At 41.4% G+C, this 16,829-nt stretch overlaps 1 protein-coding gene and 2 long non-coding RNA genes across 9 annotated transcripts; all 3 read right to left on the reverse strand.

The window, feature by feature from the left end:
* Window positions 1–770: 770 nt before the first annotated feature.
* LOC147795268 (uncharacterized) lies at window positions 771–5,156 on the reverse strand. The gene is made up of 3 exons (XR_015424037.1): window positions 5,082–5,156; window positions 4,474–4,614; window positions 771–3,462 (listed from the first exon to the last, which is right to left on the reverse strand). It is a non-coding gene; the product is annotated as an uncharacterized LOC147795268 (long non-coding RNA).
* A 2,244-nt stretch (window positions 5,157–7,400) lies between these two features.
* On the reverse strand, window positions 7,401–13,754 carry LOC147795269 (uncharacterized). Of its 7 annotated transcripts, none has more exons than XM_087132114.1 (7): window positions 13,651–13,754; window positions 10,958–11,014; window positions 10,672–10,752; window positions 10,225–10,302; window positions 9,750–9,847; window positions 8,882–8,954; window positions 7,401–7,480 (listed from the first exon to the last, which is right to left on the reverse strand). In XM_087132114.1, exons 3-7 carry the CDS (start codon window positions 10,728–10,730, stop codon window positions 7,417–7,419), a joined length of 372 nt encoding a protein of 123 aa, XP_086988240.1. In that variant the 5' UTR covers window positions 10,731–10,752; window positions 10,958–11,014; window positions 13,651–13,754; the 3' UTR covers window positions 7,401–7,416. The 7 variants fall into 7 exon arrangements, with proteins under 7 accessions (XP_086988240.1, XP_086988239.1, XP_086988238.1 ...); XM_087132113.1 differs by lacking the exon at window positions 13,651–13,754 and adding an exon at window positions 12,664–13,640; XM_087132112.1 differs by lacking the exon at window positions 10,958–11,014.
* A 1,225-nt stretch (window positions 13,755–14,979) lies between these two features.
* Window positions 14,980–16,776, reverse strand: LOC147795270 (uncharacterized). The gene is made up of 2 exons (XR_015424038.1): window positions 16,595–16,776; window positions 14,980–16,173 (listed from the first exon to the last, which is right to left on the reverse strand). It is a non-coding gene; the product is annotated as an uncharacterized LOC147795270 (long non-coding RNA).
* Between the last annotated feature and the right edge of the window lie 53 nt (window positions 16,777–16,829).

Genomic DNA, 16,829 nt, shown 5'->3' on the forward strand with positions numbered 1-16,829 from the left:
TTTTTTATTTTTTTTTTTATAATACTAAGTTTTTTAACAAAATTGTGCATGCCCACCTGGAATTGAACCCAGGTCCTTGTGCATTGCAGTTAGGGTCCTTAACCGCTATGCCACGGCACTTTCTTGAAGAAATGTGCTCGTTTCTAAATGTTAAACCTTCCATTGTTTGGACTTAGAATATTTTTCAGCCAGACTCTGTACTGGAGATAGGCAAGGGTGGAAGGCCTAGGGGCTAGAAGTCTGAGAGCTGATAGGAAGGGTAGAGTGGATGGCTGAGGGCTTGGGACTATCAGTATTAGAGGCCTAAGGATCCCATGGGGTTGAAGGACATAGCTTCTTAATGTTCCATATTGCTCAGTGGGTTTATTGGAGCCCTTATAGGATGAAGACTAAAAGGCTCTAAGAGGAAACTTTATATAAGGAGCTTGGAAGATGTTTAAGACTGGCAGGGCTTAGGATGGGGCTGCTGTGTAAAATCTAAAGATAGGAAACAGATGTAACTCTGGCAGTGTAAAATGGTTGAGATGGGGGGAATGTGCTCAGTGGCAAAGTACATGTACTACATGTTCACAAATAGAATTAAACAAAACGGTTCTGTTTTAACATTTATTTCATTAAAACAGAATGATTGAAGAGGTTCTGATACATAGTAAACTTTTGATAAATACACACGGAAAAGGCATATTTCTACAGCAAGCTAAAATGTGCAAACCAAGCAAATTTCTGATTCAGAATTTTTGAGATAATTAGAAAGGCTAATAATTAATTAAAAGACTTACACTAGGAAAACACAAGGCCACAGAGAACCATTTCCAGGGGGTGATAAAAAACACTTGTTACAATGAGGTTTGGAATGGCCACTGGGTGAGCTAGACAGTGTTGATGGGTACAGAACTGGTATTTTGTCTGAATAGGAAAAGGGGAGATTTGAAATGTGCAAAACACTGGTCACTTTTAAACTTTCCTATCACTTTAGACTCTAGTTTTTCCAAATGGTGACTATTTTATGGTACAAATTTGACGGGTCAGTGCTAAAAGGTCATTACAGCAAAACTAACATTTTTGAAAATACTTTTAGGGTCTTACTCTGAGCATGAAGGAAATGTTGCATTGAAACAAATAACATTTATTTACTTGTTATTAAACTAGTTTTTTGGGAACAACATATTTAAATTTCAAGAAATTTTCTTGCCTACTTTCATGTTTAAAATGTTATTTTTTAATAAGGACCATTTAATGCAGTTATTCAGTAAGGACCTTCTAGCACTGAGATGACAAATTACAGTTTTGAAGTATGGCATTGTGATAACAATATGAGTTTATTTCATTTTGGGGAGACAGGTTGGCATGGCGATACTTTCCTCGCTTTAAACACTTCAGCGACCCAGAGTCAAATCTAGCTCAAGACGACGTGTGGATTAGGTTCTCAGTCCCTACTTGATTCCTTGAATTTCTCTGTGATTATTTATCTGCAGTTTTCTTCCCACCTTCAAAGCCTTCACACTAGCACCCCCCCCATGATAATGATGGCCCATTGAAAATCATCCCATAAAGATTACATGTTTATGGTTGCCATGAAAAAAATCATTATTCTTTTATTTCTGGTCATCCAATGAACATTCAGCGCTAATTGCAGGATGACTTTGAGTGGCAATGAAGAGGAAAATAAATCTTTAGTTTTCAGAGGTTGTGGGCCTTGGTGGGATTCGAACCCAGGCCATTGAGGTGGAAGATGAGGAAAGAGCTGCTATGCAAACCTGATTGAATTAAAATGAATTAAAAGCAAGAAATATGCCAAATTTGGGAGTAAATTATTTGGAATGGTTGTTGAAATGTACTCTGACCAAGTAGAGTTACTTTAAATCGGAAAATACCTTTTCAGTCATGAACTTCGATGAAAGCATTATGCAAAGAGTTCCATACATGTACACTGACATTGCTCATTTCTGCTTTCAATGAGACATGTAAATCAGCCATTGGGAGGCTATATGGTCCTAAAAATTCAAATTCAGCAGGGAAAATATTGAAGTGTTTACTGCTTGGAATTTGCTGGCCCAGTCTGGTAGGGTTTGTACTAAGGGTGTCAAGTGATGCCTATGTTTGGAACTCATTCCCACTAATATACATGTACAAACATACAGACTTGCTTCAGTACAGGATGGCAGGGGTGTAAATCTGTGAAGGGGGGGTGCAGTCCAACTTCATGAGTAAGAGGTCCATCAGACTTGGCTGATTACTTTGTATTAATAGGAACCTTGTATTATCAGAATGAAACCAGTGAAGAACAAAGAGATTGGGACCTCCAAATGTCCTTGTTACAAGCAGAATGTTGGATTTACATTGCTCTTATTAACAGGGTTCACATTTCCATTCCCTGGTTCCTTTTTGATCGGGGGAGGGGCTGTTATTGGATCATCTCCTGCTCACAATTTTGTGGCAGAGACAAAAATGCAGAGGTAGAGGTATTTTTGAAACTCTTCAACAGCCAAAATGTATTTAGTAGCACTAAAAAGGCAGATAACACACAGTTTTGATGTAAGATGAAGGGGCGAAAGTGTAAAAAAATTGATTGTGTCATAAACAGCGCCCCCTAGTGTTCTGTACAATTCACTGTTCCCGCCCTCACTGTAAGTCATGGCCCAGTCCAAGACACAGATTTACATGTGTACACACCACAAACATATAAACGCATAGACTACCAGATCACATTCCAAACTACACTGACATTTTAGTGATTAGTGTGGTGACCGACTAAAATCAAAACTATGGGCAAATTCACCCCTTAATATAGGGAATTTACACAAAGTTGAAGAATTCCAGCCAGAAAATTGTCTGAAGCCATTTTTTGATTGCAAAATTGATTGCATGTAGATTGACAAGGATGCAGTTGCAACATTTGAAAAGATGAGATACCAGTGCTGAAGAGCAAAAAAGGGAGCACATTTTGGGAGCGCATGTAAACAAATAGAAGCAATGTAAGAGCATTGCCCATAATGTGCACTGAGCACGCTGCCATCCATCGTTTCACCCACTGTTTGCCCATACTTTATAAAATCATGGTTACACATTTGAGACTGTGTTTATAGGTTTGTGGTACACACAGTGTACATTGTACATTATGAATAGCGCCCCCTAGTGTCCCTTGGCATCCAGCATATTCAGCCCCAGTCCCCAGCACAGATTTACATCACTGTTGAAGCAAGGAACTGCAGTCTTTTCCTTGCCTGTGTGAACCACTGCCTGAGATCCTGCTGTGGAAACTCTTCCTCAGTCACGGAGGTGAGGACGGGCATTTATCTGAGTTTCTCTCCGTGATATTCTCATGAATCATCTCAAGGAAGCCCTATTGGATCTTCTCCTCCATCTTGCCTCCATAAGGTTGAAAGAGGTGAGGGCGCTCTTCTAATCTGCACCATGGTCTGGTCCTCCTTGGGCATATGCACAGCTTCTGTATGACAAAGTCTGGGGAAAAAATCAAGCACAAAAGAATGAGCTTGAGGTCTGAGCCGGACTAAGAAAGGGCACAATTTTCCTGGCAAAGCAGGCTCCTTTTGTGGGAACTGCACTTCACTGGTTCACAAACAACAATGAAATTTGCACACATGGCAACTGCATTCTTACAAACAAAATGAAAACTCCCCACCAAAATGGCTTTTTTCAGCCAATGAGGGGGTGCTTCTGCTCAAGATGGATAGGTCTATCAGTTCATGAACAGAATCTCTGTCCTTCTATATTCAAATGACCACATCTTTATCAATATTGGGGCTACTGTAACAACTGATGTTCAAAGCATCTAGAAGGAAACACTCGTTGAATCTGACTTGTTTAATTTCTGTTGGATTCTAAATATCAAAGGTACAGTCCATCATTTGCAGTTATCCAAAAAACTAACGGATAAAATTATTGTGGAAAAGTAAACTTTGTTCAAAGATGGTTATGGAGCTAAACTCCCAGTGAAATTCATTTTTCTTGCAAGCTGTCACTTTGAAGAAAACTGTGAAAGGAGGCCGTTACCAACGATGTGATAAAGATTTGGATAGTTGCTATTAGAAGCACGCATGCAAGCGTTGTAACCAATGCATGCACAGATTCTACATGACATAATTTATAGGTTCAGCATGAGACATTGCAAGGCTGCATTTGACTAAATGTAAGAACCTGTCCTAGATGCTGAATTCAGGTGCAATTCAAACATGACTCAGCAACTTTTGAGCTGAATTAGAAATCCTAAAACCATTGTTTTTCTGAGAATATTATTATTCACTGAGATTAAACTTTATCAAGTTGATTCTTAGGCAACCTTCTTTAGACTTCAAGTAATTTTGTTGCCTCAAAGAAACATAATCCACAAAGGGCAAATGATGGACTGACCTTTGAATGGAGGGTCTCCCAAAACAGGTGTTCCTTTTTTTGTGAGGTTTACATTTATTGTTTACTGGCCAAAAGCCAACTCCAATCACATGACGCTCTTACCTGCTACTGTTGACAATGTAAGGCCTGCGTCTTCAACATTGGAGATTTCATCTCTGGTCAGTCCAGTCGCACCTTAAGCAGGAAAAGTTAGCCAGCCTCAACATAGGGAGCTATTGCAGTGGCAAGGAGGTCTGCCCAAATCTAAACACGGGAAAAGAAATCACCAAAAAGTCAAGTAAAGTCAACCTTTTGGTGTTTTTTTTTAAATCAAAGGTTATGGGTGAAGATTTCAATCGAAGGGCAGATCCAGAGCTATTTTCTGTTGGGGGGGGCACCTATTGCTGCATTGTGGGGTTTTCCACACACTTCTGCAAGCCCACCAAATTCCCTTCAATTTCTGAAATCTTATACTGATGCTCTTTTTGGAGAAGGAACAAAGCCCCCACTGCCCCCACGACCCTGGATCCACCCTTGCACCCATTAGTTTCAGAAATAGTCACTGCTAAATATCAGAAAGCATACAGCACTCCGCAGTGCATGTAGTAATTGGCTGGGTGGGTTCTGATTGGTACAGGGACTGATGGGTATTAGCAAACTGTTGTGAACACCAAAATCACGATTACTAATCCTGTACTTAAGTGAGAAAAGAAACAAGAGAGATGACTTACTGTGTCAGGGTGGTGATTCCAGAAGATGAGCCCACAGGCAGGGGACCAACCTCGCTGCTACCACCTTACACTATCAGGGCAGTGATGCCAGAAGATGAACCAACAGGCAGGGGACCAACCATTCTGCTGTCGCCTTTGTTTATCAGAGTAGTGATGCCAGAAGATGAGCCCACAGGCAAGGGACCAACCACGCTGCTATCGCCTTTGTCCATCAGAGTAGTAATTCCAGAAGATGAGACCACCTGACCACAGGCAGGATACCAGCCACACTGCTATCACCTTACTCTATCAGGGCAGTGATGCCAGAAGATGAGACCACCTGACCACAGGCAGGGTACCAGCCACACTGCTGTCGACTTGCTCTGTCAGGGCAGTGATGCCAGAAGATGAGCCAACAGGCAAGGAACCAACCACGCTTCTATCGCCTTACTCTATCAGGGCAGTGACGCCCGAAAATAAGCCAACAGAAAGGGGACCAACCAAGCTTCTATCGCCTTACTCTATCAGGGCAGTGATGCTAGAAGATGAGCTCACAGGCAGGGGACCAACCATGCTGCTATCACCTTACTCTATCAGGGCAGTGATGCTAGAAGATCAGCTCACAGGCAGGGGACCAACCATGCTGCTATCACCTTACTCTATCAGGGCAGTGATGCCAGAAGATGAGCCCACAGGCAGGGGACCAACCACGCTGCTACCACCTTACTCTATCAGGGCAGTGATGCCAGAAGATGAGCCCTCAGGCAGGGGACCAACCACGCTGCTACCTCCTTTCTCTATCAGGGCAGTGATGCCAGAATATGAGACCACAAGCAGAGTACCAGCCCCACTGCTATCACCTTACTCTATCAGGGCAGTGATGCCAGAAGATGAGCCCACAGGCAGGGGACCAACCACGCTGCTACCTCCTTTCTCTATCAGGGCAGTGATGCCAGAAGATGAGCCCACAGGCAGGGGACCAACCACGCTGCTACCTCCTTTCTCTATCAGGGCAGTGATGCCAGAATATGAGACCACAAGCAGAGTACCAGCCCCACTGCTATCACCTTACTCTATCAGGGCAGTGATGCCAGAATATGAGACCACAAGCAGAGTACCAGCCCCACTGCTATCACCTTACTCTATCAGGGCAGTGATGCCAGAAGATGAGCCCACAGGCAGGGGATCAACCATGGTGCTGTCCCCTTGAACACCTGGTTAAAATTCAAAGAGTAAAAAAAGAGAAGGAAGTAGTTACATGTATGCCGGTCTGCATTGGCAAATACTACTTTTTCAAAAATGCTCCAAAAGAGTCGTGGGTTTTATAAGGCAAGGTCCAAAAGGTATGGCTACGGTTAGAAGTAACACGAAAGGTAAGGGACTACCTCAAATCAGTTGAGAAATATACGAACAGAAAATGGTACCAAGTTACTGCTTTCTGTTCTTCTCACGTACATCACAAAAATAGCAGCTACTGTCCGTGATTTGGGATTTCTTCAAGTGAATGGGTTCTTTTATAAAAGGCAGTGGGTATTCAGCCATCGCTGGCAAATAAACAATATTTCACCAGGAACATGTGCAGTAAACTGGTTTTTTGGACTAAGAAATTCTTACCCTGACAAATCTTTAGTCTGGGTCTGTGCCAACATAGTCATTGTGACTCTGTATTCACAAAGTGGGAATCAGACGTTTTTACAATTTCTTCACTTCTTTTCTAAAAAAATAAAATCCTCCAGAGCCATGAATTAGAAGGAGGATGTAATACTCTTAAATTAAACGGTGAAGTCAATTTACAAGAACAAAAGAAGAGAATTCTTAGTTGTTTGGGAAAAGTAACGGATGACAGCTGTGGATTGAACCCACATGAGAGCATATCAAGCCATCTCAAGATGTGCACGCCATCCACTCGACCACCAATTGAACTGGGAATATAGTGTGAATTTAATCACTTTATAGGCTTACTCATTCAAAGAGGGCGCTGTCTATATGTAGCTGGCAAAATACAATTTAATTAAATTTGCCGGTGAAGGCTAAATATCCACTGTCTTTATTAAGAGCAAATCTGAAATTTAGACACTGGCAAATGCCATGGCCAAACGTACCAGCAAAATTCATTTCTGAACAGAGGGCAAACATGACTGAAAAGGGACAGCTATCCAAAAAGCAACTGACGAAATTATTGTTGAAAATCAAACTTGGTTTCAAGATGGTTATGGGACTAAACTCCCTGTGGAATCAGTCTTTCTGGCAAGCTGCCATCATGAAGAAACAATGAAACATATTTATTTCATACATGTATATATTGATTGCTTACTGGTCAAAAGCCGACATCAATCACATCATGACATGGGATATGCTAGAAGGCCTCAACGCAGGCAGCCACTGCAGTACATTCACCTGGCGATAAAGCCCTCCCAAATCTGATATCAGGAAACAAAATCAACAGAAATAACACAAAAAGATCGGTTGGAGTATTCTTGAATACAACAGGGTAATGCTATAGGCACAGTAGATGTGTGTTGTGCCAAAATGAGCTAAGGTTTAAACGGAAAAGGCACATCCAGGACCAAATTTTTGGCAGGGGGCGGGGTGGAGGGACCCTGTCTTTTGTTAGGAGGGGCACAGCTGTTCAACTGTTTTGGAAGTCATATAACCTTTGATGGCCTTTCTGGGGCAGAGACATCACTGTGGGGCTTTGCAATTTGGATGAAGAGACCTAAAAACAGAGTCAACAAAAACACGTCAGTTTTTGTCGTTTACTTTAAATATCTTATTTTTATTTGGGTGGGGGAGGAGTGCCAGACAAGGTCCCAATTGGGTGGGGGGAGGAGTGCCAGACAAGGTCCCAATTGGGTGGGGGGAGGAGTGCCAGACAAGGTCCCAATTGGGTGGGAGAGGAGTGCCAGACAAGGTCCCAATTGGGTGGGGGAGGAGTGCCAGACAAGGTCCCAATTGGGTGGGAGAGGAGTGGCAGACAAGGTCCCAATTGGGTGGGGGAGGAGTGCCAGGCAAGGTCCCAATTGGGTGGGGAGGAGTGCCAGACAAAGTCCCAATTGGTGGGGGAGAAGTGCCAGACAAGGTCGCAATTGGGCGGGGGAGGAGTGCCAGACAAGGTCCCAATTGGGTGGGAGAGGAGTGCCAGACAAGGTCCCAATTGGGTGGGAGAGGAGTGGCAGACAAGGTCCCAATTGGGTGAGGGAGGAGTGGCAGACAAGGTCCCAATTGGGTGGGAGAGGAGTGGCAGACAAGGTCCCAATTGGGTGGGAGAGGAGTGCCAGACAAGGTCCCAATTGGGTGAGGGAGGAGTGGCAGAGAAGGTCCCAATTGGGTGGGAGAGGAGTGCCAGACAAGGTCCCAATTGGGTGGGAGAGGAGTGCCAGACAAGGTCCCAATTGGGTGGAGGGGAGTGGCAGACAAGGTCCCAATTGGGTCGGAGAGGAGTGGCAGACAAGGTCCCAATTGGGTGGGAGAGGAGTGCCAGACAAGGTCCCAATTGGGTGGAGGAGGAGTGGCAGACAAGGTCCCAAATGGGTGGGGGAGGAGTGGCAGACAAGGTCCCAATTGGGTGGGGGGGGAGTGGCAGACAAGGTCCCAATTGGGTGGGAGAGGAGTGCCAGACAAGGTCCCAATTGTCCCCTGCCCCAGTCTGCCTTTGTAACTGTATTTTTTGTTTCAGATCATATTGTGTCACTGCTGAATCAAGAAACCATCTGTGCTCGGCAGTGAGTGGATTATGATTGGTACAGAGGCCGATGGGTGATAGGAAAATCAGGATTACTATTCTTGTAATTCTGTGAGGAAAGAAACAAGAGATTGCTTACTCTAGAAAGGCAGTGATGCCAGAAGATGAGCCCACAGGCAGGGGACCAACCACGCTGCTATCGCTTTTAACACCTGATAGGAATAAAAGAGAAGATGGCATTATTATCCCTCTGTTCTGGGGGACTAAGTTTTGAACATGCCCCCAAAAGAGGTTTTAAGGCAATGTCCCAACGTATGGCTGAGGTAAGCCTGAAAGAAGCGGCTTCAGCCATCTGTCATAGACTAATATGTACTAATGTCAGCCTAAGCCAGATGATTTGGACAAGGTCAGTTGCCAAATGTACAAACAAAAGAATATACCCAGGGACTGCTTCCTGTTTGAAGTAAGTAAGTATTTCTTGAAGCCCATCTGAACTTAAACCCTAAAAGAGCCAGGGAATCCACATCCCCCCTCAACATTTTTTCCGGTATCACAGCAGTGCATATTTTCCACAAGCCTTTGGGAGTTTTTACAGTAACTCCCCACGGTCCATTCTGACACAATTTTATGAAAATCAAACATAACTCTCTCAAGCAGTGTCCATTTCTCCAAGAGAGATCAACCCAAACTGCTGACATGCTCAATGTATGCAGGCTGGCACATTTGCGGCCCTCAACTTCCAAACGACTGTCAAAAAACAGAACAGGTTGAAGTGAAACTCCAAACGTGTATTGGAAAGGAAAGTCTGTACATTCACATCAAGTTTTTAAAAAATCTGGCATTGGACATCCCACTTCTTGTGAAATTCCCCCCCTTCTTGCTGTGAGCTGGTAAAAGTAATGCAGCTCTTTTAGGGTTAAATTCAGAAGTGCCACGGCCAAATGCACCAGCATAAATTGATTTCTAAGCAGATGGCAAACATGACTGCAATGTGACAGCTTTTCTACCTGCTGTTTTCTTCATCCACTGTTCTTGTTCCTCATCACTGTCAGGGTCGCTGTCACCAGAGTCCTCACTGGAACTTGAGTTTCTCCTGCGCTTACTTCTTTAGAACAAAATGGGGATAAAAATCACGTTATCCCTGACTCTGTGAGTTAATTTCAAATTCAGTTGCGAAAAAATAGACAGGTGACTTCACTACAATATACCCCAAAACTGAAACAAGGAATAAATTTCTTTCACTTTTTCTTTTCTGTTTTGTTTCCTTGGAATATTTGGACTTCTTCCTGCTTCTCTACTCTGATAACAAAGAAATTACCCACAGATACAAAAAGGTTCAATATCTTTTCTGAGTAGACACTTCCATTATATTGTCAAATTTTGAAACAGGAACACACAATACTAAGTTTTTGTATCCAATTGTTACTTTTTTCTGTCATCCAGAACCTTTTCACACATAGTCTCTGGCCAAGGTACACGTACCTAATTTCACTGTCTGTGCTACGGCTAACGTCAGAGTCATCTTCATCATTCTCTATGTGGCTGAACTCATCCAAGCTACTGGAGTCAAGACAAAACAATTACAAAAGATCATTCAAGTAGCAAGACAAAAGGACAGCATAGAAAGACCGTGGTTCCTGGGAATCTTCCCAAATCCTAAAACATCCTCCCTAGTATGGTACATTCTCCAAAATTCTACAAAGGCATCAAGTCCCTCATGAAATCAAAGTGGCTGGGCTGGGCTCTACCTTCCTCAATCCTGCTATATTTTCCACAAACCTCCTGGTGGATTTTTAAAAAAACTGGGAAGGATGGCATTAAGATTTAACAAAAAAGGAAAAGATAAGTAAATATGCAGGAATACATTGTACAGTTTAGATTCTCAATCCAGCTCATCTTTGAATAACCTGATGCTGGGAAGAAACTTACTCAGGTTCTGCTCTCTCCGGTGATGCTGCCCAAACATCAGCCTGCACTTGCTCCATCATCTTCTCTTACTCTGACTTCGTCCTACAATTAAAATAAACAGTGCATCCTTCAGCTTTTGCTGTTGTTACACAACATCCTTCACTTATTGCATTGCCCGTAACGCAGGCGCAGTTAGATTTTTCCCTCCAGTGCCTTGCAGGAGCAATATTTTTACCTCAAATTTCATGATAAGTGAAATTTCATTAAACTTCCACTTTTCTAATTCAAAGTTCCTGATTTTACTCACCCACTAAAATCTTCATTGAAATTTTCATTTTGGCTCAACTTTTACAGATCTTTTTTCCTGAAAAAGGCAGAATGGACTCTTTTAAAACTGGGCCCAAAATTTTCGAAAGAGTTTTGTGTAGGTACTGTATGAATCATTGAGGTAATAAAAATTTATTGAAATTGATCAGCTTCACAGATCTTCTTAAATTATGTGGGATTTGTGGAGATGTTTTCAAGTGCAGCACATTAGGCAACATTCAGTAGAATTCTTGCCCAGTTCCCAGACACCAACATTTTTGAATTTTCAACGGACAAAATTTCATCACTCTGAAAATGTTCATAAATGTTGAACAGCGAGCATGAAGGTTACAGTGCTAGTGTGAAGTTGAGGTTTTTTCCACAAGACGTCTGGCAACACTGTATGAGGAAAGTCAAGTGAAAATCAAGTGCGCCATGTTAGGGGACTCTACTATAATGCTAATGTAAGCAACTTGGCCTACAGAGGGCCTGTGTGGAGTGCCCTCCCACAGGACATTTCTTAGATTTAAAGACAATGAATGCACAACAGGTTTACTCGAACCTATCCTAAAGGGAAGAAAGAAATGCCCTCTAACATGGCGTCATACGCAGGCCCTCTATAAAGACTATTGTAAATCCAGACTACTCTGTACTTCCTTTCAGTTTATGTCCAAAAAATATTGCTACAATTTTTGCAATGGAAGGACAACTTGATAGCCTTGATGTCAGTCAAGATAAACATGTACATAAAGGAAAGCATTTCTTATGGTGATGCCGATCATTTTTCCCAGCAGTGACCTAATGTTATGAGTACTACCATCTGAAAGCATTAAACAATTACACACATGTACAATGTAAGTCTTATCAAGTCTAATTTAGCAGTGAAAAATGTGAGGTATTCACTTAGGAAACACTTGACCAGTCGGTTCGACAATTTTCAGTGAAATCCTGTTTTTATCACACGAGCAACCTACATGTACATGCATAACATGTAGACTCTGTCATGTCTGTGTGACTGGACTGATACCAGCAGGGCAGGCGACACGCACTGTGCAGGTTAAACAACCCAAACCTGTGAAAATAGTCAAACCGATGCATGTGGAACTCACAGTGGCCTATGGTGCGGGAAAAAAATGGACGATTGATGAGCAACACCTCCAATTTTTCAAAATACTACCTAGTGTACATATGTCCTGGGCATTATACTCCTAAAATATAGTCAAAAGGCCAGCGTTAACTTACAGGTACACTGTTTTCTAGAGCTACGATAAAAATAAAATAATTATGATCACGGTTGCTCTCAAGGGAAAATCTGATTGAAAAAGCAGAATAAGGGTCATTGATATGGTACAGTCATAAGCATGAATCAAATAAAGACTAGATTCCAGAAAGTAAGCTTGAACTGACGGATCATATCAATTCCTTGCAATAAAGAAAGCGCTCTTCCAAAAACTACTGTACGCTAATCTTTTGATCTTCAGCCTTGAGCCTTGTGTAAGCAGAACTGCCCAAAGGGCCCAAACCCAGTGTGGACAAAACGGACGATACCAGGGCAGACTCATACAGTATTGTGCAATGAGTTACATGCAGCGACAGGTACAAGACTTTGAAACCCATGTTCCTTTTACGTCAACTTCATTGTAAAAGCAGTGATTCTTAGGAATATATGGTAGTTGAAAAAGCACAGTGATCACAAAGAGGACTTACATGTGTTACATGTACTAACAGAATTATTCCCATACACTCACAAATCCTGTCTCAATGCAACGTGGCTGCCACATGCACGCACATGCAGTATACGTACGCCATGCACACGTAGATGTGGAAGCGGATGGCTGAATGCACAATCTAAACTGTAATTTCATTGGAAGCAAAACTGTGTTTCCATAGACAGGTTGAAAGAGTGGCCAATCAAAATAATTTTTACATGTTCAGTTAACTAATGAATAGAAGAAACTACCCTGCATTTGAGAAGAACAAATGGTGGCGCTAGCCTGAGTTACGGCGGGTTGACGTTGGGAAGTTTTGAGCAGAAAGAGAGCATAAACGGTGAACTTACACGCAAAATCACAACAAAACAAGACGAAACTCTAATGTTGAACTACAACATGACAGAGTTAAATCAATGAATTTTGCCAACTTACAAAGATTTTTCAAAAGGAATGTGAAGTTCATAATGCTAAATTGAGGAAACAAATGTTTGACAGATTTCTGGGTTGTGGTAGAAAAACTAGAAATGAACACCAGTTTTTCACGGGTCTTTATGTATGGACAAGCTACATGTGCGTGGTTCAGCAGCGCGTTGAAAATGAGCACCAAGGAACTGAGCATTACAACCCTACATGTATGTAAACAAAATTGGCAGCAAGTCACACAAAATAACGTACATACACATGTATGTCGGCTACATATATGTACATATATACCATAACCATTATGTTAGAGCACAAGGAAACAGATTAGGCCGGGCATGCTGGGCCTTCATGTCACTGCATCATGCATAGATGCACTACATGTACTACTAAAAGAGCAAGACCCACGTACATGTATAAGGCCACACGTACATGTACCTAACCCGTCCAAGAAAACTACAACTTCATCTCACGTGTACGATACAACATGAAGAGGAATGTCTTTGCATGATCCCGTAAATAACCTTTTTTTCTGGATTGAAAATTATGGGGCTTAACCTACCTTCATGGCAACAAATGTTTTCCAGCCTTCACGACCATGATGACCTTACTTTTTATCGTGTCCCGCTTTCCCATTTTGGGCATGCCGCCACAACATTTACCAATATTTAGCGCCCTCTATTGAATAAAAATAAAGCGCCCTCTGTTGAATCAATATTTAGCGCCCTCTGTTGGCAAAGTGAGTGGCGCCCTCTATAGAATGAAATAGTGAGGTGGCAAATTTTATATAGCGCCCTCTGTGGGCTTGTAGTTGCCAACGTTAACTTATTGGCAACAGCGCCCCGTGGTTCCATTGAACGGCGTGCAATTTGAGTATGGCGCCCTCTAGAAAAATGTAAAAGGTTTTTTAAAAATTCAATAGCCCCCTCTATTGGCCTGATGATCAAAACTAATCAGTATTTTTTTTTACCTAGAGAATGAGAAAGTAAATTAAGACCCACGGCCCTCCCCGAAGTTTTTCGTCTGTGCCTAGTACGAGTCGACTTCATGTATGTGCCTCAACCCTTTCTCCTCTTTGAAAGAGCTGCAACAGCGCCTCATTTTTATTTTTTATTTTTTTCTATTTTTTTCTTTTCCAGGAACTTGATCTTTTACTCAAAGTGATGGATCCCGACGAGATCGATATTGAACAATGATAGCAGACTATGGATGCAAAGTTGTTTGTTGTCAGGTAATCACAATAAACCGGGTCCAGTTCCATGCGTCGACAACGTGTGTCTGCAATTATCGGTGTAGGGGGGCAGTCTCTGAATCAATTCCGGAACATAAATCTTACCAGAGAAAACTTTGACTATTGAAAGGCTTCCATCAACTAATTCACGCTGTCATTTCGTCAATAGTGAAAAAATAAAGCAAGCTCCAAAAGCAATCTCTCGGTCATGAAATAAAAAGCTAAAAACAAACACTTTTAAGAAATAAACTCTTGAGGATCGGTTCACAGGCGTCAACATATATTGCTATTATTCAAATCAGACATCTGATTGTTCCACACAGTGAGGAAGCCCAACTAAACCTGACACAAAGTTCCAAGACAACTGCAAAGCCCCTACAATAGAGGGTGCTGGATGGTTCTCTCGTCCAAAAAGAAACGGAAAAAATGCTCAGAATTTTACAAATCAGTTTCAAAACAAACATTCAATCTCCCAGCCTGTCCCTCCTTATCAGCAATTTTGCCTCACTCGAACCCCACCGCTACACGGGAATTTAAGGCAGGTTAGTTTGGCAATGTCGGGTAGTTTTATTAATTCCCAAGGGATTAAAACAGTTTGGCGGTGGGACTTTATTACAAACTGTGAGACACGGTAAGAAACAAGAACATGTAACTTGTTAATTAAGGGACATCACTGAGAATTTATTGACTGCACTCGACACCACTAAATTTGGCACTTTAATTTGAAAACCAAAGACGAAAAAAGACAAACTACATAGTACAAAAACATCTCCAATTCATCATTTGACTTTTGAAATATTTTTACAACAAACACTTATTCATTACCCTAGAAGAGGCCCTCTCTCCAAACTATAGATTGTATCCAGAAAACTGCCAGGACAAATTCGTAAATTAACAAACGATCACGAAACTTTTATCTCATTCTGTGGCTTTGATTCATTATGGACATTACTTACAAAATAATAAAATATCACACGATTACTGAATGCTGGTCTTTTGCAACTTAGTGTTGGTTCTCAATTTCATATAAAATTGCTTTCCTCACAACAAAATCCTAATTTTGTTAGAAGGTTACTCGCCTCAAGCGTTGATTCCCATTTTGAAATACCAACACTAGATGTTACTTTCAGGGCATTCAAGAAAAACATTCTGATCTGCCCTATCGTCTTTTTAGAGAAGGTTTATGTTGTAACCATGCTCTAATTGTAACATATCGTCTGATAGGATAAGATGAGAGAATGTCGATACCCATCACATGAGAATCTAATCAACAGATAATGGACGTAACAATTACGTAAAATAATTAGTCACAAAATTCTCGCAAATACTACTTCTAGATTAGGCCTACATCATTTTGAAACTTCCGAAATTAATAATGTATTTTGTTAAATAAGAATGAGTGTTTATGGTCACCTACTCCTGCATGATGACTTTGACAATTTCAAAGTGCTTTTTTTTAAGGGAGTGTTTATTTTCTGACCTGCTTGGCATAATACTCCTTGGATTAGAAAAACGCCCAAAAAGTTCAGAGTTCATGTCAAAGCCAATTTTCAAAAAGATGAAGTAGCTATAAACTCAATTTGTTATTACACATGTATAAAGATTTATTTGGAGACCACTAAGTTTTAGGGCAGAGGTTTGGAAACATGCTGCAAACTTCTGATCAAATATTTTGTGAGACATTTTTGCAGTTGGTTTTAAAGAATTGTAATCAAGCAGCCTTGTGTTCCTCAAAGTAGACACCGTTACTTGGTATGTGTTGCCATGGAGACATCATCGGTGATATTCATCATCCAGTACATGCTCAACCCACTGCAAAGCATCCACGCCTTTTCTTCGGTTGGCGCTCATGTACTGACCAGATACATGTATCAAAAATGAAAAGAACAATTCACTACAACAATATGGAACTACAAGAAGTTACTTTTCAATTTATAGAGGAGGCTCAATACTCCTGTAAGATATTAAACATGCTCATTCCTTTTTTTAAGTGGGGGGGGGCTTTTTGCGTCATGACATTTCAATTTGTCCTATTTCGGGGCACACAATGATCAAATGATTTGATAAAGATTGCCAATGCAGACAAGACTCACGAATACCACTTCACTTTAGGTTTAAGGAAATGTAGGTGGAAAGTTGTGCATAAGTAACAAACAGAGAGCAGTTGGAAGCTTAATGATTTAGGTTTTTTCCTGGGGATGGGGGAACAAGACGCCACCAATGCATCTGATGCTGCTGTGACTTGGTTGCAATTCACAATGACACAATTACATACCAGCACGAAGGTAGAGGATTTGATCACTGCGTCCATCGTGTATCACTTCATAGTTCCTCATTGTCTGTCATAATGAAAAAGAACTTTCTGAGTGAAAGGCATTTCAATTTGAGCACATTTTTTTTCCTTATTTCGATTATGGTTTCACAGAAGATTTTGATAATGTAGACACTACATTTTGAGAATCAATCATATCTCTAGGTTTTCTCTAAATAAAAAGACTGTTTTTTAAAAG

Source organism: Acanthaster planci, unplaced genomic scaffold, assembly GCF_054643075.1.
Source record: "Acanthaster planci isolate LZ-2023a unplaced genomic scaffold, COTS_SCS Contig93, whole genome shotgun sequence".
Taxonomy (NCBI): domain Eukaryota; kingdom Metazoa; phylum Echinodermata; class Asteroidea; order Valvatida; family Acanthasteridae; genus Acanthaster; species Acanthaster planci.